We start from the raw sequence: 23,762 nt of genomic DNA on the forward strand, positions 1-23,762 counted from the left end.
ATTCTGATGCCAAATATACTTGGGGGTATCTGCAGGTTGAGAGAGAAAATTTAATACTTCTGGCATGTTTTTCAGGCACTCTTGGAAAAATTTGGCTTCACTTACTTACAGCTCTCAAATATTTCCTGTTGATCATGATACTTAGATTCCTGTCCCGTGGTGAATAGAAAAGCATGTGTGGAGGTGGGGGGTGGGGGGGGTGTCTTACAGACTTTATCTGGAACTAAGGAGTGTATTCTGAATACAATAGAACCACAGGGGGAAAAACTTCCCAGTTCTTTCTCAGCTTCTTGGAGATGGATTGTGTTGGTTTCTTATCCATACTTCAATGTCTGTCTTAATTTTCTTTGCTGTGGCAGATATTGATCTGCGCTGATAATTATGAAACATTCTGGTAGATCATTTTCTCATTTTGGGGCCACTGCGGACTTGTATATAATCTCTTCTTAGCCAAACAAATGCTGGAGTTACCTCCGTTTCAAAATGAGAGAGCTGATGTGGTGTAGTGGTCAGTGTTGGACTGTGATCTGGGAGGCATGGGTCCCTCCCCTTGGGCCATTGACTCTCTGTAAAATCATAGCATTTTGCTCAAATCCTAGAGCATCACGTCGACATCACAACAGTGAAATGACTCAATGCCCTGAGTTAACCCCTTCCATTTTTAAAGTTGCAATTTGATTAATTTCCGGATAAAGCCAATTAAAAATTGCTAACCTGTGCATTGTTATTGTTCATACCTCCACATCAATGCACGTGGTGCTCTAATAGGGTGGGGAGAATGTATAGTGGGCAACAAGCTGATTTCTGTCGATCTCCACTTTGAACAAACTTATCTTAGAGATGAAGACTGACTGGGGGACTGGTGAAGTACAGGCTTAAGCACCGACTTTTTTGCTTTGTTTTTTGGCCTTGTTGCAGGTTGGGGCCTTTGTGCTGCCAAAGCCCAGTATCCCATTGCTGACATGGTGAAAATGCTGAATGAACAAGGAAAAAAAGTCAGGCAAGTGTTCAACTTGTAGGCTGGAACAGACATCCAAAAGCCTGTATGGTTTAGTGTCGTAGTGGGATTGGGGCGACCGGATGACCTTTGGAGGCATAACCTACCTTGCAGGGTTGTTGTAAGGATAAATGGAAGGGAGGGCTCTGCACACCACCTGGAGGGAAAGGTATGAAGTATTGGGGTTAAACGGTACCTGTGGGATTTCTGCATGTCCTGAAGCTCTTTAAGGCTTGGAGCCTCTGACCCTTAAAACGATGACAACCCTATTCGTTTATAGATTTTCTCCGGTCCACCCTGTTCTGCTGCAGCAGCAGAACAAACAGTATGCTGCTTCTTTTGCCTCCCAGACCACTGGGAATCCAGGTTTTCCTTCATCTTGGAACATGACCACAGCCCCACTCTGTTGCCATGACGGTGTTGCAAACGGCCAGTAATGTTAAAGGATCCTTGTAAAATACGCTTCTCAAATAATTCTATCACAATGAAGAGTCCAGTTTGAACAGGGCACCAATTGTGTTAATCTGGGAGCCCCCTTGAAGCTGACTATAAGGAGTTATGGTGGTATACGTGCCTCCTGCCACAAGTATCACGTGAACCTGCCTTATACTCAATCAAGCCATTGGTTCAGTATTGGCTTCTCAGGCTGGTAGCAGCTCTCCAAGGTCTCAGAAAGAGGTCTTTCACATCACCTGTTACCTGGTCCTTTTAACTGAAGATGTTAGAGATTGAACCTGGGACCTTCTGCATGCCTAGCAAATGCTCTGCCACTGAGCCACAGCCCCTCGCCTCTCTTCCTCACAATAGCTTAGCCTGGGAGGATCATTGGCCCTTGGTCACCCAGTGAAATTCATGGCCCCAGGAGATATTTAAACCCAGATCTCCATTGTCCAAGTCAGCAGCACCGCATGGGCTCCCCAGAAGCCAGGACTTGCAAGCCAGAGCTGAGATGCCAAGGAGCCAGGCTCAGTGGGCGAAGTCCTTTCTTTACTTGGGATCCTTTATCATTCTCAGTCAGGAAGAGCCAGTGACTGACTTAGGTGAGTAAACACAGAAAGCTACCTTATAGTGAGTCAGGCAATAGGTCCATCAAGGTCATTGTTATCTGCTCTGACTGGCAGCCACTCTCCGGGGTCTCAGGTAGAGGTCTTTCCCATCATTTATTACTTAAGCCTTTCATCTGGAGATGCCGGGGACCAGACCTGGGACTTTCTGTTCTGCCCTGTGCAGTTGCTCCAGAATATAAGAACATTACCTAAGCAGTGCTCATATCGGTTCTCCCAGTGGCTTGCTGTGTGATAGAACAAAGCACATACCCCTGGTTTTCAACCCAGCAGCTAGAAACCATATTTGCCTTGGACCCATCACCCGTGCCTCACCCACACAGCTGCAATTAATACCTTCTTCCATGTGTTACATGGTAAAGATGCTGCTGCCCTGTTAAACAGCTCCTCGTGAACCCTGGCTGCCCCCCACCCCCCACAAACACACTGTTGTTGCAGCTTTTCCACTGGGAGTGTTACAACTGGCCTGTCTCCACCCGAAGAGCCTTGCTGACATTTATCAGTTATTTTTTATTATTAGTTCAGCATGTCTTGGATGCAAAGCAACCATTCTATCCTCTCTTGGTTTCCAGGTTCGGCATCCATCCGGTTGCAGGCCGCATGCCAGGGCAGCTGAATGTTCTGTTGGCAGAAGCCGGTGTGCCTTATGACGTGGTGTTGGAAATGGATGAGATAAATGAAGATTTCCCAGGTAAAGAATGAGAATGGAATTAAAAGAAAAAGAAAAATATGGCTTATTTTCTGGTCAAGCCGTCCCAAGAATTTTAATTTTAATTTTCTGCTTTTTTTAGCTAGGCCAAAGTATAATCACGCTGTCTCAAGTGGTATTTTGGCTGATAGTGCAGCTTATGGTAATATGTTTTAAAGGCCCTGAATGAAAGTACAATAGGGCCGAAGCTTTGTTTGCCTCATAGAAAAGGCAACCCTCATATCTGATACTAAACCACAAGATAACAATTTATGGTGTACCCTGGAATGAATGAAAGCGGATGGATCCCTCTTCAGTAACATGCACACCTGTCCTCTGTCAGCAACATGAATGTTAGTGGAAAGAGGTACTTGTCCATTGCAAACAGTAGGTTTTCTCCAGCTGGTCCCACTATGATGTTAGGGCACTTCCAAGTGGTCTATAAAAACAACAACATTTATATACCATCCTTCAGGATAACTTAACCCCCGCTCAGAGTGGCTTACAAAGTATGTTATCATCATCCTTAGGACAATCACCCTCTGAGGTGGGTGGGACAGAGAGTTCTGGAAGAGCTGTGACTGACCCAAGGTCACCCTTCAAGTGGAGAAGTGGGGAATCAAACCCTGTTCTCCAGATTAGAGTCCTGCTGCTCTTAACAACTTCGCCAAACTGTCTAGTCCTATGCCATTCCTGTAACATCATAATACAGGAGTCCCCAACTTTGTTGAACTGTGGGCGTTTTTAGAATTCGGAGAGCAGGCAGTAGGTGCCACAATAAAATGCCATTGGTGAGGAGGGGCCAGTCACAAAATGTCTGCCTTGGGGGCTAGGTCTGATGACAAAATTTCATGAGGTTCCAAGCTGAGTAACCTCCTGTGATGGAAGCAGCAGTTTTCAAATGGGTGATTGCTGTGGGCACAAAGGTGGTGCCTCCCGGGCTTTTCTGAAACATCTTCTGCTCCAGTAAAGTGGAGAAAAACTAGAGCAGGCATTTTACTTCAGGGAGGAGACATTTGTGGGGGAAGAAGCAGAGTGGCCATCAGGAAACACATTGGCAGGCACCACTGCATCAGTGGATGCCGTTACAAAAGTCCTGCTGGATCCAGCCAGAATCTGTGTGGTCCAACGTTCTGCTTCTCGCAGAGGCCAACCAGATACCATGGAGAATCTCACAAGGCTGGCTGGAAAACAACTGTCCTTCCCTGTTGTCTGCTCCTGTAATAAGAAACCACACGGATAGCACCGGCAGAATCCATGATTACTTCTCATGCCAACGTTGCCCTTCCTCTAGGGCTTTGTTGGCATTGGCACAGTAACTGTTCTGTTCTCCGGTACACTTTCTCAACTGACTTCAGACCTTCTGTTATAGGATGAGAGGGCTCTTTGAAAGGTCAAGTTTCACAGCAGTGTGATGGATTGATGATGGTGCTGGGCCAGATTTAGACCGCCAGACTAACATCACAATCTATTATATTGGGAACACAGCAGCTGTTGTGCTGACTCTCCAAGTTTCTAACTTGAGTTGTCTCAAGTAAAGGGTAGCACGGTGAGTGCGGGGACCAGAATACAGCCCAAAAGAGGGAATTTAAAAGGAATTTTTATAGAAATACTTTGGAAGACACATCACAACCCACTGTCTAAAAATGATTATGTTTCAAAAGGGGAAAGTACTACCAATTGTTCTTGTGTTCCCTGGCAAGAAAGAATTATTTGATTTTTTTTCTTCCTGTAGAAATTGATTGCAGCAAACACAACTGTTTATATGCCACCTTTCCATGAAAGCTTAGACACACAGAAACATCAAGTGGGAAGGGAACCCAAGGGTCAGCTAGTCCAACCCCCTGCACAGTATAGGAAATTCACAGCCCCTCCACTCCCCCAGTGACTGCTGCTCTATGCCCAGAGGAAGGCAAAAAACCTCGAGGATCCTTGGCCAGTCTGGCCTGGAGAAAAATTCCTTCCTGACTCAAAAGTGGCAATCGGGATGTAAGAAAGGACCATGAGAGCCTAGCACCAGCTAATCTTTTCATGCTCTCCCTCTCCCAAGCTGCATACATTCATATTGAGTCATAGAATCATTGCTGTCAAATGGCCATCTAGCCTCTTCTTAAATACTTTCAAGGAATGAGAACCCAATGCCTCCCGAGGAAGCCTGTTCCACTGAGGGACTTCTCTAACTATCAGGAAGGTCTTCCTAATGTTTAGCTGAAAACTCTTTTGCTTTAATTCTGGTTGTTTCTGGTCCAGCCCTCTGGGGTGAGAGAAACCAACTCCTCTCCATCCTCTTATGTGACAGCCCTTCAAGCACACGAAGAGGGCTGTCATATCACCTCTCGCCTCTTCAGGCTAAACACGCCCAGCTCCTTCAACCTCTCCTTATAGGACTTGGTCTCCAGACCCTTCACCATCTTTGTTGCCCTCCTTTTGGACACATTCCAGCTTGTCAACATCCTTCTGAAACGGCGGTGCCCCAAGCTGAATACAGCAATCCAAGTGAGGACTAACCAGAGCAGAATAAAGTGATCCCGTCACTTCACATGATCTGGACACTATACACCCCCAAATTGCATTTGTCTTTTTATCTGCCACATTACACGGCTGACTCATGTTCAGCGTATGATCTACTAAGACCCCTAGATCCTTTTCACATGTACTACTGCCAAGAGAAGTCTTCCCCATCCTTAGGGTTGCCAGGTCCCGTTACCCTCCTGGCAGAAGGGGTGAGGAACCCGACACTCACCTCTTGAAGCTGTTCACATAGGCAAAGCACACACGCACGCCCAGTGCTTATTCTTTCTGGATGATCTTGGGCCAGTCACACACTCATAGCCAAGCTACAAGTGATGAATGACACTTGCCTGGCAAGTGAACAGACTCACGTGTATTCCTCCCTGTTCACTTGCCGTTTGCTTGCTCTCCACTTGATCAAGTGGAGCGCAAGTGAATGGCAAGTGAACAGGGAGGAATACACGTGAGTCTGTTCACTTGCCAGGCAAATGTCATTCGTCACTTGTAGCTTGGCTGTCTAACCTACCTCAGAGGGTAGTTGTGAGGATATAACGGAAGAGAGAAGAATGATATATGTTGCTTTGGGTTCCCATTGAGGAGAAAAGGGGGGGTATAAATGAAGTAAAATACATTTTTAAAAAGAAAATATAATAAAAATTAAAACTGCACAACAAAACTGGTCTTAGAGGACTTAGAAAACTGTATGAAAACAACATTAGAAGCTTAGATTATTGCATTTTGATATCTTTTTCAAGGGATGTGTGATATGATGTATCAGTATTGACTCTCCTCACCTAGAATTCTTGATTTATCTAATCTCTAAGCTGGATCTTCCAAGAAACTCAACCCCGTGAGATTCATTAGCCTAGGAGATGGTGCCCCAGTTCATAAGCCTGATGGAGAAGTGTCTAAAAAACCCAGCCCCTTTCTTTATGCAGATGATGTAGGATATGAACTGGGTAATTTGTGCTGACTGAGTCCTGATTCCTATTGCTTCTTTCCTCCCTCCCTCACTCCACCTTTAGTTTTTAAGAAACAGAAATTGCACCAATGTGGCTTCTGCAGAGTTAGGCATTTTCAAGGAGCACTTGGCTCATGCAAGGTAGAAATAAGAGAAATGTGCCATTACTGCTGCATGTAGGGTTGCCAACTTCAGTTTGGGAAATTCCTGGAAATTTGGGGGTGGAGCCTGATCAGGGCAGGGTTTGGAGAGAAGAGGGACCTCAGCAGGGTATAATGCCATACAGTCCACCCTCCAGGGTGGTCATTTTCTCCGGGGAACTGGTCTCTGTTGTCTGGAGATCAGTTGTAATTCTGGGAGATCTTCAGGCTCCACCTGGAGGTTGGTAACCCTAGCTGCTTGCAATGCCAGGAAAAATTGTGTAAAGTCAGGCTCTGAAGGACACTGTCCAGACTGGTCAGGGGGGATTTGAACCCAGGCCTGTCCAGTCCGACCATCTGTCCGTGACACCATAACCAGCGCCTTTGGATAGGTTGAACAGGCGCAAGCAATTCTTTAAATAAATATGCCTATTGAGCAAAAGTCCATCTGGCTTGTATGTTATGCAAGGCCCCTGAAGACTCTTGTCACAGAAGACAGATGGATTAGTTCCCCCACTCCCCAATCAAAGTCTATGTAAATAACATGGTGTGTTGGTACGTTCTTTGTTTTTTATTTGGGGCCAAGTTGAACACATCTTTTATTTTTTAAAAAATCCCTATGTTTAATGCATTTGACTGGCAGTCGCACAAAGTCCTGAAAGCTGGACCCAGTCAATTACAAAAGTTCAGACAGTGTTCTAGGCTGCAGAGGCCCAGCCCCTTTCACTTTTCCTGAAGCAACAGGCCGTGGAGAAAAGCACATGGGAGCTTTTGTGCTGAACCATAAGGAGGCCTATGGCCGTGAGTAATGCTGCATCTCTATAGAACTCTTATTAAGTGGGCAACATTTGCACAGAACTGGTCATTTTTTCTGAATTTTTTTTCTGCTTCTGGTGGTCACAGGGACAGGTAATAACCAGGTGGGACCGGGAAACCCTGCCCCGCTGAAATTTAATTCAGCACATAACACGCCAGCTGCTGGTTTCACTAAGTGTTGGCAGCAATATTTAAAGCCTTAGTCTATGGGCTAGGAACTTGAGGCTACCATTATTAAGTATTGTGATTAACAGCTTATAACAGCAACTTTATTGAAGACTGGAAGCACACAGACAGAAACCAGGTTCAACAGGAGCCAAATTATACATAAGAAAACCACACCCCTTTTTTGCAACAACCAGTACAAAACAAGGAGTTAGAATCATTCGTTTGCATAATCCATATACATAGTAACTTATTTCCAGTATGGTGATTGGTCTTTATTATACAGATCTGATTGGCCACTGCCAGTATGAAACAACCAATAGTAATGAAGGCTTCATGAGCCTTAGCTTAGCCTGAAGCTTTGTCAATACATAGCACCCATTGCTAGGTCATGGCAGCCTTTCATACTGAACTAATCATGAAAAAAACTGGCTTTTCCCGATGTAACACTTCCAGAAATATAGGTCCTAAGACCAACAGGAAAACAATTATTTATCAATCATATATTACATATACATAATCATTCTTTTAATATAGCATATTACAATATTGCAGCCAATTTTTATCTTCGTTTTACAAGTTTCAGCATATAATTTATATTACATATATCATTCAAGAATCCTCCCCAGGAGGATCAAGGGGTGCAGCGGCAAATTAATGACTTGTACTATATCAAAGTCCTTTCAGGAGCTGGTTAAACAAGTTCATGGTTTGTTCCAAGATAAAAAGTAGGAACCTTCAATGGTGCCCGGAACTAAGGCCGGCAATTTCCAACTAGTTCTTCGTCCCCACGGACTTCCTCAGGAGCAACCATTTACAACCATCCAAAGTCATTTAACAGGCACACTGTCAGTTCACCCAATGACGTGGAAAACTACGTAGGAGTTTTCCACGTCATTGGTCTTAGGACCTGTATTTCTGGAAGAGTTTCATACTGAACTGGCTAGTCTGTCTGGAATAGCAGTGGTCAGTATGACTGGCAGAGTCCCATTGTGGATTTGAAGTGCTAGGTTACCCACAAATCCTTTATTTTGATAAGCCCTTGAGGGGGCATGAAGCCAGATGTTCTTTATTCAGTAATTTATAGTGAAATCCTAAGCAGAGTTACTCCAGTCTAAGCCCACTGGGACTTAAGAAATCTGCTCAGGATTTCACTGTTAAGCATTTATAAGCTCTGATGACAGAAAGCAACCTAAGCAACCCTGAGCAACCCAAATCCATTCCAAGTGCTTTATCCACCATTTTTCTACTCATCAATCTGCATCTGCTCTCTGAGTGGACTGAAAATCTTCTGCAGTTAGAGTTAGAAAGCCTTGAGAAAAGATGGTTGTGTCTCCCGCTCCCTCAATTTTCGAAACATTTTTTACTTTGCAATGAGTTTTCTTTCTCTCTCAGACACAGACCTGGCTTTGGTAATTGGTGCCAATGACACTGTGAACTCTGCAGCCCAGGAAGATCCGAACTCGATTATAGCTGGTATGCCTGTCCTGGAGGTCTGGAAAGCCAAGCAGGTGAGTGGTGATGACTACAGAGGCAGATGGCGTTTCCTTTGACTATGAAATGATCTTTCTCCGTCAGGGCAAGAAGAGCTAACTTTCCGACTGGGAGAGAAAGATTTCCTGAGGCACTTCAGAAGACCTTTTCCCCAGCAGGAAAAGTTGTGTGCCTAAGAGTAACTATTGTGAAACCATTTGAGAAGTCAGCCAAATCCCTCAATGGCCTTAAAAATTAAGTATTCTGAGGTCCCGTTTTTGCAAATAAATAGGTTGGACCGGGCAGAGCACCAGCTGGGTGCCTGGGCAGTGTCATCATGAGCAGGGCCATGTTGCCTTGGCACTCCGTTTATTACCAAGCAGTTATTATGATGTGCTCTTGGAGGCCAGCCCTGGGGGATGAGTGCCAGTTTATACGTTCCAAAAACCAGAAGTCATGCAATATATTTTGTTAGCGAGCAAGCTTGTGAGTTCCCCAGAATTCTGCAACAGGATAGATGCGAATTAAACACATGTAACTATGTATGCAGAAATGTATTTTAACTGCCAAAAGTGTGCCAGTGTTATTTCTACAGTCAATCAATTTATTCTTGCCGTTCATGACCAGCACGTGTCAATTTAAACAGATTATAACCAAATCAGAAGGATTTTGAGAAATCAACGGTAATAGAATTTACAAAAATGAGCATAAAAACTTTGTAAATTTAAAGTTATTTCTACAGTGTTTGACTAGTGTTACTTCTGCAGTAAATTCAACGCCGTTGCATGAGTAATCTCGTTCCTGCTTATTCTACTGTCTCCCCAGGTGATTGTCATGAAGCGCACTCTGGGTGTTGGGTATGCTGCCGTTGACAACCCCATTTTTTACAAGCCCAATACCTCCATGCTGCTTGGAGATGCCAAGAAGACTTGTGATGCTTTACAAGGCAAGATTAGGGAAAGCCATACTCATTAAAATGTTTCCAGTCAGACCAGATATAAAAACTTATGGCATGATCCAGTGATCGCACTGGATGAGTTCAGGATGTTGAAATGGATGGGTCTTAAACTGTGTGCCCTTGTTTATATTGTTCAGGAAATATGTATACACAACTATCCCAGGGTATGGGTGGTGTGTGTATGATAAAGCCCCCTGGATGAAGTTAAGTAGGTCTGCATCTGGTCAGTACATGCATTGGACCAGGGCTTTTTTTCTGGGAAAAGAGGTGGTGGAACTCAGGACCGCACAATGACGTCACTTTGGGTCAGCTGGAACAAAGAGGGAGTTTTTTAGAGTTTAAATTGCCCTCGGCGAAAATGGTCACATGGACTGTGGCCCTGCCCCCTGATCTCCAGACAGAGGGGAGTTTAGATTGCCTAAACTCCCCTCTGTCTGGAAATCAGGGGGCAGGGCCACCGGCCATGTGACCATTTTTAATAGGTGCCAGAACTCCATTTCACCATGTTCCCGCTGAAAAAAAGTCCTGGATTGCACACTTCCTGTATGCTGCCTTGAGTTTGATGGTGGAAGAAAGGTCGGATGAAGCAATAAGTAAATTGTCTGACATGCAGGTAGGAACACCTGTGAGCATCATGTGAGAAATGTGTGTGCCTTTTGTGCCTTCGTGGATGAAACTGTAAATCTCTCTATTTATTAAAAAAAAAACGTATTCCATAATTTATGGATCTGCTATTTTTTTCTAACATCATCACTGTCATGACAAACAAACGTGTCAAATCAACAATGGTGCTTGCCCAGTAGGGCTGAACCAACTGGCTATCCCACACCCACTGAGTAATACCTTTTGGCTTTCAGTTGCCAGGCAAGAGAGACATACAGAAGGGAGATGTGACTTTAGATGAAGAACGTGCTTTGGGCCACTTTGGGCCCAAACATCCACTTTGGGCCATCGTATTGCCAGCTTAATCCACCATCTGCACCTAGTGCTGCTGTACTATAGATTAAAAATAGTTGATCACCAGGTGCAGTATGGCTCACCAGATTTCATGTAGGCATACTGATCCCTGTTTTCCTTACCCTAACCCAGGGTTCTAAATGTTGAGGGGTTACTCTTCCTGAGACAGATCAATTAGGATAATCTGGGCCAAGCTCAGCACATAGGGGTTTTTTTGGTGGTCTTTGATTTTGCCCATGCTGATTAACACTGGACTGTGTATGAAAGCTGGGCTTATATCTCCATTAATCTTCCTCGAGGATACTACTAAACATGACTTGTTATGGTTGAACTGCTCCTGGTCTGGATACCAAGACTTTTTTTTTAAATAAAAAAATGATCAACAGCTTTGACCCTCTTATCATCAGTCTCAAAATTCTCAAAATCAGTGCCTTCAGTTTCACGAGTACCCTTTGGTACCAATAGCTGATCAAGAGGTTGCAGCCAGAAGGAACCTTGGAAGACCGGCACACACACCCTCCCATCTCTTTGGATTTTGATCCTCATGTTTTATTTACGGAAAAATACAAGCTTTTATCTTACCACTTTGTTTCTTTGAAAGACATAGTTTTTATTTAAATGTGTTGTGGAAGAAATCACCCCTCTCTCTTCTGTTTGGTTATTGTGTAAGCCATTGGGTCAGGAGGCATGCTTTCAGTGGTCAGAAGTTTATCCTTTCCAGTTACAATCCAGTGGCCCTTTTACAAAGCCGTTTTTGAATTTCCTAAGAAAAGTTCAACGGGGTCCTTGTTGTGTAATGCATACACACAAAAAGTTAATCAAAATTGATATACAGGAAGCAATATTCATCGCTGCTCAAAGCCAAAATACCTTTTTCTTGACAGCAATAAAAGTGTGAGTGTTGAAGGCATTTTCTCTTGCAGTTCACTAGATAAATAGCTGCTGAAGACATTCCCAGAACAAACATTACACATTTCATTCTGTGTAACATCAGCAGTTCTAGCAACATGGGCCAGGATCCAGTGAGACTGGGAAGTCACTTTATTTTCTCACTGGAGTCTCTCTACACAAGACATCTTATATGAGAATGCTCAAATGTAGAGAAACTCAATGCTAGCCGGGAATGTAGTTTAAAAAGACAGAGCCAGACTGTCAATTTCACCTCTCTACAGAGCTGGCGAAGATGGCTCCTCAGAAGGTTTGTTAATTTCCTCTTCCCCTCCCTGAACACACTGTCAATTTCATGTCCCCTTCCAGGAGCTCTAAAGTTGGATGCAAAGGAAAAGAGCCACTGCCCACTAGCATTGTGTTGTGAACACTTGTGCAAGAGTTCAAGTGGTGCTAGAACACTGTAGACTGTGTGGCGGTTCTCATGCTCCCAGTCGCGCAACCAATTGCAGAACTTGAAAAAATCAGTTTAGTGCATGTTCACAAAACATTCTAGCGCAAGTTGTATAAGCAAAAGATGCCTGGAGCATTGCTGGATGAAACTCTTGCTCTTAAAAGTTAAGAATTGGGGTTACTCTGATCAGGATGCAGGCTGTTATATCACAAATAGTTGCATCGCAGCACTTTGCTGATTTTGTGTTCACAGCAGTGCCGACCAGTTTTGCCCATATTGGGCTCTGTATCTCAAATAAGAAATAGGCTCTGGTTTTTGTTTTGTTTTACAATACATGAAACTGGCAATAGTTGTAGGTGGAAAGGAAGAAAGGTAGGGGGGAAATGCACATAGTGCAACTTTTGGTTAAAACTCCTGGAATCCACTGCCTTAAGACAAGAGACGTCTTCTACCGTGGTGGTAGAAAGCACTGTCAAGTCACAGGTGACTTACAGTGATCCAGTAATGTTTTCAAAGCAATAGATGAACAGAGGTGGTTTACCATTGTCTGCCTCTCTGTAGCAACCCTGGCCTTTCTTGGTGGTCTCCCATCCAAGTACTAACTAGGGCTGACTCTGCTTATCTTCCAAGATCTGACAAGATCGGGCTACCCTGGGCCATCCAGGTCAGGGTGGTTTCTACCTTAAATGGTCTTTTAAAAGGATTTAAGTTCCTGGAAGACATCTCTTGACTAGCTGTTAACCATACAGTTGAATACCAGCAGCTGCAGCCAAAGATAAAGGGTTAGTGTGGATGCTTCTCTCTTGCCCCTATCGAATACAGGTGAAGATGAGGCTTTGGTCTAGCTCAGCATGGATCTTCTTTCTTGTTTTTCTGCAACAGTCTTATTGGACGCAGCAGGACTCCGTTTGCTGAAGGACAAAGCAATGGCCCTATTTCTCAAATTCCATTGTGTGCTATCGTAAACCGAGTGCCTATTGTAGCACAGCATATGTGCATGGGAAATTACAAGCAGTTGGAGCTCTAGAGAGCAATCCTAAACAGATGTACTCAGAGCTATTCAATGGGGCTTACTCCCAGGAAACTGTTTTTAGGATTGCATGATTAAAAGTGCAATTCTATGCAGAATTACTACTGTCAGTGGGAGTAATTGCATTGTATTGTTTTAACGTATGGACTGAGATGTCCAGTAGGTATAAAAATGCCAGCTCGGGCCAAAAGGCTGAAAGAGAAAATTAGACTGGTAAAGTTTAGAGACTTTCTCAAAGCAGAGCAACAACTAAGGTGAGTATTTCATTACTTAAGTTTATTATAAATCAAAGCTGTTTTTCACAATTGTGATTGGGAAACAGATCTTTACTGTATTCCTCCCCTTCTCCTCTGCCCACGTTATGACTTACTGCAAACCTTTGGAAACAGAACTAAAAACAAAAAGCAAGCGAGCTGGAAATATCCTAAGAGCTATTCCTAAATAAGTATATTCAGACTTTTAGAGGTCACAGTTTTCACATTCAGTGCCTACCTAACGTGTGTGTGTAGAGGAAGACACTAAAATGGCTTCCAAAAGCATACTTTAGTTTTTAGAGAAATATCACGAGAACGGGAGTGACCCTGCAACCTTTCATCACCATGATCCATGCTATCTACTGCAAAGAGTGAAGTAGCTGATTGTTTGCAGGATCACAACTTACTCTTTTTGCTTATATAGCCACAATATGTACTGGCCTTAAATTAGGTTGTGCGAAAATACGTGTCTGTGTGGGGAGGGTGGGGGGGACCCAGCTGGTGCATTTTGCACTGCATCGTCTTCAAAGAGATGTTCACGGTTCGATTCAATGGGGGGGGGGTCCCCAGGACTACATTTCTTATTGTAATAAACTCTTAATACACATGGGGCTTGTGTGAGACAAAAAGAATCCCTTCTAACAAAACCGATTTCTGCTTTAGAATTATTGCTGGGAACAAAAGAAAAAGCAAACAAATGAAAGCACAGCTATAGGGCTCAGAAATGTGCTTAACGTGTTTGGCTTGCCTGCAAGACCTCTTCATTTGTCATGGGAGGGGGAAGGAGGAGTGAGGTGCTGGTCTCAGGTATAGGGAAAGAACCGGCATGTGACCTGCACCCCCAGGTCTAGGAATCCTCTGTAGTCCATTTAAACGAACTGCAAACGAAGCACAGCCTTTTTCTTCATTAAATCTCAGCTGCTGCTTTGCTGGGAAGAATATAACACTAGGAAACCTTCAGCCAACGGCAGCAGAGTGCTGAACCTGAAAGGGGCATATAAGCAGGGCTTCCAGTCCTGTTGCTATTATCATATTAACAAAGCAGTTTTACAGCTTAACTTAAAACGCAAACATGTTTACCACTGGCATCCTACCAACTGCATTAGTCTGGATACAGATTTTAGAAAAAATATCTAATGAAATGGTGTTGCAATCCTTTTAATGGAGTCGGTGACATCGCCAGACTGAGGTCATCCTAGCTGGTGAAGAGCACATTCTTATACGACGAGACAGCTGAAGTAAACTGTACTGTTTTAAAAAAGAGGCTCCATGTTGGCATCTCTCGTTGCTTGTTCTAATCCTGAAAATGTTTTGTAATTTTTGCAGTCTTTTGCTTGGAGGGAGAGTCCCACAACAGTTGTTTGGAGAGTTGCCTGAGGCACTATACCAGGAGCCCTGGATTCAAGGGACAGCAGGCTTCTGAACTTTTTCCCAGTCCGCTATCCTCTGCTGCTCCATTTTTGTCATTCTAACCTCTAAAAGAACAAGGCCAAAGGGTACTTCGGTTTGGTTTTCCCCCCCTCCTGAGCAAAAATGGCACTCCTTGCCTTATTCTTTGCCAGCGGAACACCTGGCGTTTTTTATCAGTCTGTACATAAACGAATAGAAGAAAAGCAAATTGTCATATTGTCCTTCGTATTTTTCTTTTAAGAGCTCCCTGTGATAATCTACCAAAAAGTAATAAATTGCTTCAATGGTAGACAGGTATGTATCCGGCTTTCCTTTCTGATGACGCCAAAAGCACGTTTTTCTCGATTTCAGTTCAATTTGTAGTAACCCTGTAGGGAAGGGGCAGATGGGGGGGGGGGGAAACAATGTTGATGCATTTGACCAGATCTAGGAACAGATTGTGGATCCTTAAATATTAAAAAGGTTTCTGATATAAGCTTTTGTGGACTGCAGCTCACTTAGCCAGATACTTGAATTATGGCTTAGATAGTACACATGTGCACATTCAGAAATGTATACTCTACATGAGGAAAAGTATGAACAGGAAGGCCATGGGGCTATGAAAAGCAAGAAGTACAGTCTGATGTTGTTAGGCAGATGCTTACAAGATATGCACTGGCACATTCACAACAACGGGAACAGGAGATAAATTAGCTTAACAATTTCATTTTCTAAAGAGCCACATTTGATTCTGTTCTGAGCCACACTGCTCTAGAACCACAGGTCATTCAATCTAGCAAGACTCTTCTCCCCTATAGAATATGAGGAACCCATTATTACAATCAAGTTCTAACTGAACAGTATTTAATTTCTTGATACTATTTACAATGAAATCTATGTTAAACCCTTGTTGTTGAGCAACTCTGGAATTTGTGACCAGGCCAATATTAAGTTCTCTCCAACCTTCTCGTACAAAAGCATTGAGAAACTCAGACCATCTGGACAGGATGTTGCACAGAATATCTGTGTAATTGCTCAGACATGTAAATCCTGACTTGATTTCCTGTAAAACATTTACTTCAGTGAGATGTATTTTGTGTATGAGGGTGAGTCAAGTGTAAAAAAAGTTTGTATTTTGTTTGTGTGTTCTCACTGTGCGAGAGAATCACATTATGTGGCTGTTAAGGAAAAGGATGCCAGTGTTTTGTTCAGAACCAGTCAAATGCTGTGTACTGGAAGTGTCTATATTCAGAGGCGTTTGTTCCTTAGATCAGAACTCCCATCACTGGAGTTTGCTGTTTGGGACAAGCCCGCTGTGCTGAAATAAACGCTGCCCCGAAAACAGAGTTGGAAGCGGTTTACGTGGGACAGAGCTGTTATCTTTTTTATGATGGGCACAACTCTGCTATATTTGACCCTTTGCTGGAGAGGAAGATGCTGCATATTTTGAACATAGCACTCTGGTTTTCCATTAAAACCTTCAGAGAAATATATAACCTATAGAAGCAAGATAGATCAAGATGGGTAGCTGTGTTAGTCTGTCTGTAGCAGTAGAAAAGACCAAGAGACCAGTAGCACCTATAAGGCTAACAACATTCTCTAGCACTGCCGTTTACTGGCTTGTGTGGTAGGACCAGTGATGGTTTGCCCATCCTTACCTTGGAGGCGCTCATCTGTGATTATTTTGTTTGTCTGATTCCAGGTACTGTCAACAAATACGATTTTCTTCAGCCTGGCCTTTTTGCACGTGGTGCGAGATCTGAGTTCGCCCAAGCTGCTATTGTCATTGCTGTCTAGCTCTAGTTTGGCACACTTGAAAACTGGTTCTGCTGGCAAGTCATCGTCCTTCTCGCAACCCACATTCTTTTCCCATTTGTTTTGCAAAGAGACAATGTCATTTACTGAAACCGAATTGGGTCCAGGAAAGATAAGGGCAATCTAGGAAAGAAAATAAGCAGACTCAAATCTATGAACTGGGGTTACCATTTTTAAAGGTATGTTGATAATGTAGTGATAATGAGCATGGACTTTTCACATCTGGGGTTTTCAAATTTACTATTATTTGCTTCATTTATATCTCATTCTTCTCCCCAAAGGTGCCACAAAGCATCTTACATCACTCTTTATATATTCCAGAACCCACTGAGTGTCCTTAACCCAGCCCCTCTCTGCATAGTGGAGATAATAGCATTAGTCAGCGTGACTTATTGTAATACTTTCCCCCAAACACTAAAACATGGATTAGTAGCTTGAATTTTTAAACTGGTGTCCTTTACAAGCCACAGCAAGGTGGACAGAGGAAGAAATACTGTACTCCACTTTGCATCATCCCCCTTAAAACTATGTAATCTCTTACTTCATGTTTCATTTCTTCGTAATCTGGAATACAGGGATATGTGTAAATAGTAACATCTTCAGGTGCCAGGAGTTTGGCATGGACAGCTGTGCTTTTGCCATCCGTTTCGTTGGGATGTTTAATGATGTCAATCTTCAAGGGAAGCTGCAAACAAAACCACAAACATGTCCATAAAGAAAGGCATTCAGAGTTTCTCCGCATAAGGCAAAACGAGGAACTCCTTTAACATTATGCATATGGATACATGTTGCACTCTGTAGGATACTTTCCTGGGAGTAAACCCCACTAAAGAACATGGGATTTACTTAGGATTGTACCCATAGATACTCAAGTTCAAAATAAAACGAAGAGTCCAGGCCACCTTAAAGACTGACAAAAAGTTATTCTAGCATAAGTTTTCGTGAGTGAGATCTCACTTTATCAAATGCTGAAGAGTTCTTTATCCTAACTGGAGAATTAAAGTAACTTATAACCCCCCCAAAATATGATTTAAACAAAGAAAAAAATATACATTACAATTCTAACTCTGGGGCTAGTCTTGAATCGACTAGGCTGACTTATTGCAAACCCTTGGTTAGTAAGTAATTTTAATAGATACAAGATGCTGTTTTTAAATATACTACTGGAAGTCTGGAGGTTGAAAAGCACAAACTGAATGAATGAAATATGAACAGGCCTTATCACTGGTCCATCTAATCAAGACTGGCCGTTTCTCTCCAAGGTCTGAGTGAGAGGTCTTTCCAAGCATTTTATCGTCATTTTATAGTTGCCATCTGAGGAGAATGTTTTATTGTATAATGTGTTTTAATGTTTTATTTATATAATGTTAAGTGTTTAAATTGTATTGCATGTAAATGGGAATGTTGTATTCCGCCCTGACCCCGCCTGGTGAGGAGGGCGGACTAAAAATCTAATATATGTAAACAAACAAACAAATAAATAATAAAGGTCTGCTTTTGAGGCCCTTTCAAACCAGGCCAGAGATGAAACTTCTAAGGTATGTGCTTTGCCATTTATGAGTGCCCCTTCCTCTTCTTTCACCCATAGGGCAATTCTTTGAAGGTTAACAGAGAGAGTCTTTTTTAAAAAATTGCAAACATTTTCCTCTCTTTCCCCATTTCATTTATCAGAATTATTTAAACTTGGGGGGGGCATGATAGGCGTTTATAGAATTATTCATGGTGTTGAGAAATCAGATAGAAGTCTTTCTCCCTCTTCCCATAATATTAGAATTCACGGGCACCCAACAAAGTTGATGGGCAGTAGACAAAAGTAAACACTTCTTCATTCAAAGAATAAACGTGCTGCATGGCTACTAGTTTACTTGGCTTCAAAAGAGAAGATTTAGACAGATTAATGGAGGACAGGTCCCTCAATGGCTATTAGTCATGATAACTACGTGGAAACTCCTTGCTAAGAGGCAAGGAGCTGGACGGTGCTGGACAGCAACTCTGCTTGCAGGCTCTCTGGGACCATTTGATTGGTCACTGTGTGGACCAATCACTGGAAAAAGTACAGAGAAGGGCAACTAAAATGATTAAAGGGTTGGAACACTTTCCCTATGAGGAAAGATTGAGGCGCTTGGGGCTCTTTAGCCTGGAGAAAAGACGACTGAGGGGAGACATGATAGAGGTTTACAAGATAATGCATGGGTTAGAGAAGGTCGAGAAAGATGTGTTTTTCTCCCTTTCTCACAATACAAGAACTCGTGGGCACTCTATGAAATTATTGAGCAGTCGGGTTAGAACAGATAGAAGAAAATACTACTTTACACAAAGGGTGATAAACACATGGAATTCGTTGCCACAGGAGGTGGTGGCAGCTACAAGCATTGCCAGCTTCAAGAGGGGACTGGACAAATATATGGAGCAGAGGTCCATCAGTGGCTATTAGCCACAGGAGATAGATGGTATTCTCTTTGTGGGGAGGTGGTGCTCTGTTGTCTTGGTGCTGGAAGGAAGGCAGTGGGAGGGCTTCTGGTGTCCTGGCCTCACTGACAGTCCTTTAGATGGCACTGGATTTCTAGCCACTGTGTGTGACAGAATGTTGGACTGGATGGGCCACTGGCCTGATCCAACATGGCTTTGCTTATGTTCTTATGTTCTTATGTGTGAAACAGATGATGGACTAGATGGACCGTTGGTCTGAGCCATCACAGCTCCTTTTGTTCTTAAATACACCAGTAAATATATAATGGCCTAGACTAAAAACAAAATAGATCCTGCACTGACCTTTACAACAGGAATGTCTTTGGTAGGCACAGTCTCAACCAGAATGTAGCAGGTGTAACAATAGAACATCCTTGAACTATTGCATTTGGGACACTTAGATCGCCCTTGTTTCTGGGCTCTTTCAAGAACTGCCTGAGAAGCTAGATGCAAGTTCTGAAGCGGGGTTTCTGGCAGCATGGATGCAGTCTGTGAACCTGAACTTTTTAGACCGTCGGTTTTTCTTCCTGCTCCTTCGTGGCTTTCTTCGTCTCCTTTTAAAATTGCCGACATCTTAAGTTCAAGTAAGGCCCTTTACCTGAACAGAGAAATATCAGAACTTTGTAATGGTATCTATAAAACACCACAAATCTTACTGAATAGATCGATTTAAAAATCAACTGCTATTACGATTTTTTACTATTTAAGGGTGCTTTGGAAAACCAAGAACTTCATACATTCCTTCAGTAATTTGCTTCCTATGTACCGCCTCAAAGAAAGTTACGCATTTTCTATTTTCCCTTCTCTCCTTTTATATGCAAAACATCGAAGTGTTTTTTAAGCTCAAAGTTCTGCTATTTGCTGTACTCTGTATTTTAGGGTCTACAATACTGAAACGTTACTTAAGGCCAAGCTACATATTATGTATGCTATGTGATTGCCATAGGGATCTGTAGCAGGATGCCAGCTGCGCGTTCTCCATAGGAGCCCAATTTAGACGTGCTGCAGGGGCCTAATTCTGGTCAGGGCTGTGGCACTGAAGGAGAAGAGGCCCCTACTGCCTCCTTCCACCATTTTCCCCAACCAAAAACACTATGGGGGTGGTGTTTGCCCTGTTGGAGACTGTATGTACAAGCCTTCAGCTCCCCACTCTGATAGAGCAAACAATGCCCCCCTCCCCAGAGTTTATTTTTGGATTGGGAAACCAGAGCAGGAGGGCAGAAGATACGACCCATGGTTCTTACCAAAACCAGGTCCCCATGGCACTTTTTGAGTTCCCTTGAGGCACTTGCAGGTCTCATATGGCAACAGCTCCCCAACACGATCGCATGGCAAATGTAATGTGTAGTTTGGCCCCATGTACCAGTAAGATAAGGGTTTCTAAAAATTTTAATAGTCTGATATCCTTGTATTTTGTGGGCTTATTATATTCTTATGTTGTAGCTGCCCAGAGGCTTTAGTAGGCATTTGGCTAGACAAAACATGTTATAAAGGAAATAAATACAGGCAAACCCGCATACTTACATATATTTATCTGGAGTGGCAGATACAAAGCCAGAGATAAGAGCAGGCTATTTCTCTTTTAAACCTGTGGAAAAATTCACACAGGCCTACCAAACCAAAAGGAGTTACAGGGCAATTATCTAATTTTTTGTTGCAAATGCTGCCCGTGGAATATTTTCTATGTTTACTTTATTTGCTTTGTGGTCTGTGGTTAACATTCGTAATACTGCCAATGCAGCGATGCCTTATTAAAGTTAACAAAGTGATAAAAGAATATTCTAGACATCAGAAATCTTGGAACCGTCACTTTTACTCAGCCGAGGGTGGCTGCAGCACCACTAAATTGGTCTGCGTTGTTTTCATGTAAACTGACCACGCTTCCGGATTGCAAGGTTAGCTTGCCCGGAATGTCTCAGAATTTTCTCAGTGTACTCTGGAAAGCTTGAGGTGGGGGCGAAGAAAGCTTGTCAGGTTTTAGTCTAAGCTTCCAGCCACGCAGATTCCTTTGTGAAAAGAGGAGAGCAGAAAGCTCTTTAATTTGCTATGCATTTCTGACCTGCAACCCAACTCTCTTTACTATAATGCCTTTTGGCAGCACAGTCCCGGAGTTCTGTTGTTATTGCGGAGAGAAGGTTCCATGGTTGCCAGTTGATACACCTGCAAATGAAGTTCAGCAATCCAAGAAGCTTCTCATGTGTTGTGTAAGTGGCACAATTAAGAAGTAGAAAAGAACAAGAGTCCAGTAGCACCTATAAGACTAACAAAATTTGTGGTAGGGTATGAGCTTTCGTGAGTCACAGCTGTAACTCACAAAAGCTTGTACTCTGCCACAAATTTTGTTAGTCTTATAAGTGCTACTGAACTCTTGCTCTTTTCTGCTGCTACAGACAAAGATGGCTACCCATCTTGATCTATCTCCACTGAAGACAATTAAGAAGGTTAATCTTAGCTGTCAATCATAAACATTACACACAACATGGTCCTGGTTACTGCAGACCTACCAATAATTTGCTATGGAAGACATCTTTTTTCAAAAAAGATAACATGACATTTTAAAGTCATGCCATCCCCAATAAAAAAACACCAGCCACACACTTTCAAAAAATCAATTCAGTGGGTTACAGTAGTATTACAGCAAGAAAACGTAATATTATGCTTTTTGCATAGGATATTCTTGCTGCCTTATAAGATCAGGTATTTGAGGAACAAAAAGGGAGGAAAAAGGGCTAAAGAAATAGATATTAGGGGTTCACTTAGGAGACAGTGATATGCTGTTTAAAGATATGTAAAGAAACAAACATAAGCAATTGCTGAGGGAGAAAAACAGGGCAATCCTGAACAACCACACACTTCTAAGGCCCATTAAGTCTTAATTAAGCTTAGAAGGGTTTAATTCTGGATAAGAATGTACCGTTAAGATACTCCCCCAACTCCTAAACTGCCCACTTAGGTTGCCAGAAGAGCAGACAGTTCACTGAGAGTCTTCAACCGCAAGGGCTCTTACTTGAGGAGCCACCAGCTTTTAAATTTTGCTTTGACCTCTAAAAAGGCTCTGTCACGACAAAGATTTAAAATGTGATTGTCTGGTCACCTGTGAGCAACCGGTTTTCAAATCTGCATCCAAATTATTCTAAGCATAGGCTTTTACTTCAGTACTATGGCTGCAATCCTATGCACCCTTCCTTAGTCTTAGAGGACTCCGTGAGATTGCCTTAGGAAGGCATGCACAGCACAGGAATTCTCCACACTTTGGAACAAATCCCATTGCTTTTAGCCGTAAGCGAACAGGGCTGGCTATTTTAAAGCTAAAATTGTATACTTTCCATAGGGGTACCTTGTTAGTCTACTGAAGCAAAAATAAACAAGTGTCCTGCAGTCACCAGACTCCTGTTTATCCTATGCTTGATTTCCTGGGAGAAAGACTCAGTGGGACTTGCTTATTTGTTAACTGAACACAGATTGGGGCTTTAGATCTTGTTTAGGGATCAGGATAGAGTGCTGCCCAACTTAGTTTTGCCAGCTTTTCAAGTGGCTTCTGTAAACATATGACTCTGCCTCCTATGACATTAGGCCAGTATTGTCTACTCACACGACAGCAGCTCTCCAAGGTCTTAGGTGATCTTTCATATCATCTACTGCCCGACTCTTTTACCTAGAGAAGCCAAGGGTTGAACCTGGGGCTTTATATTGCTTTGTACTGAAGCTGCTTTATCTGGATAAGATCTAGATGGGTAACCATGTTTGTCTGTAGCAGTAGAAAAGAGCAAGAGTCCAGTAGCACCTGTAAAACTAACACAATTTGTGGTAGGGCATGAGTTTTCCTGAGTCACAGCTCACTTCTTCAGATAAAGAAATGAGCTGTGACTCACAAGTGAGCTCATATCTTACAAGCAGTGAGCTGTGAGTCATGAAAGCTCATGCCCTACCACAAATTGTGTTAGTCTTAAAAGTGCTACTGGACTCTTGCTCTTTTTTATCTGGGTTGCCAACCTCCACATGGTGGCTAGAGATCTCTTGGAATTACAACTGATCTCCAGGCCACAGAGATCAGTTCCCCCGGAGTAAATAAGCTTTCGAGAACCACAGCTCTGACGAAGAGAGCTGTGGTTCTCGACACCTTATGCCTTAATAAAGTTGATTAGTCTTAAAGGTGCTACTGGACTTTTTACTATTTTGCAACTACAGACTAACACGGCTAACTCCTCTGGATCTATGAGCCTGGAGTAAATGGCAGCTATGTACTCAATGGCATTGTACCCCACTGAGGTCCTTCCCCTCCCCAAACCCCACGGTCTCCGGGCTGTACCTCCCCCCCTTCAAACTCCAGGAATTTCCCAACCTCAACTCTAGCCGCACCAACCTGCTATGCAAACAAGCGTGTTGCAGGGAAAGCCCGCAGACCCAGTAGGGTTGTCAGTCTCCAGGTGGGGGCTGGAGAACACCTGGAATTACAATTAATTTCCAGACAACAGAGATCAGTTCCCCTGGAGAAAACGGCTGCTTTGGAGGGTGGACTCTACGGCATTATACCCTGCTGAAGTTTCTCCTCTCCTCAAACCCTGCCCTCCCCAGGCTTCATCCCCCAAATCTCCAGGAATTTCCCAACCTGGAGCTGGCAACCCTGCCGCAGAGTCGTCCCTTCTCTTCACCAGCCACCGCGTTGCAACCCCCCTGGGCTCTGCAAGGCACTCACGCCGGAACTAAAGAGTTGAGGGAAGAGCGGAAGGAAG

The 23,762-nt window shown here is 43.2% G+C and overlaps 2 protein-coding genes across 2 annotated transcripts in view; one reads left to right on the top strand and one right to left on the bottom strand.

The window, feature by feature from the left end:
- Positions 1-10,492, top strand: part of LOC129345769 (NAD(P) transhydrogenase, mitochondrial-like) — a 65,651-nt gene extending 55,159 nt beyond the window's left edge. The window contains exons 19-22 of the mRNA XM_055002998.1: positions 919-1,000; positions 2,634-2,752; positions 8,738-8,853; positions 9,641-10,492. Coding sequence (XP_054858973.1) covers positions 919-1,000; positions 2,634-2,752; positions 8,738-8,853; positions 9,641-9,790 — 467 coding nt within the window. The 3' untranslated portion in view covers positions 9,791-10,492. The remainder of the gene's footprint in view (positions 1-918; positions 1,001-2,633; positions 2,753-8,737; positions 8,854-9,640) is intronic.
- A 2,865-nt stretch (positions 10,493-13,357) lies between these two features.
- Positions 13,358-23,719, bottom strand: DTWD1 (DTW domain containing 1). The gene is made up of 5 exons (XM_055002733.1): positions 23,639-23,719; positions 19,333-19,627; positions 17,102-17,245; positions 16,404-16,683; positions 13,358-15,134 (listed from the first exon to the last, which is right to left on the bottom strand). The coding sequence occupies exons 2-5, from the start codon at positions 19,600-19,602 to the stop codon at positions 14,905-14,907; spliced, it is 924 nt and encodes a 307-aa protein (XP_054858708.1). The 5' UTR covers positions 19,603-19,627; positions 23,639-23,719; the 3' UTR covers positions 13,358-14,904.
- Positions 23,720-23,762: the final 43 nt, after the last annotated feature.

This window comes from Eublepharis macularius, chromosome 18 (genome assembly GCF_028583425.1).
Source record: "Eublepharis macularius isolate TG4126 chromosome 18, MPM_Emac_v1.0, whole genome shotgun sequence".
Lineage (NCBI taxonomy): Eukaryota > Metazoa > Chordata > Lepidosauria > Squamata > Eublepharidae > Eublepharis > Eublepharis macularius.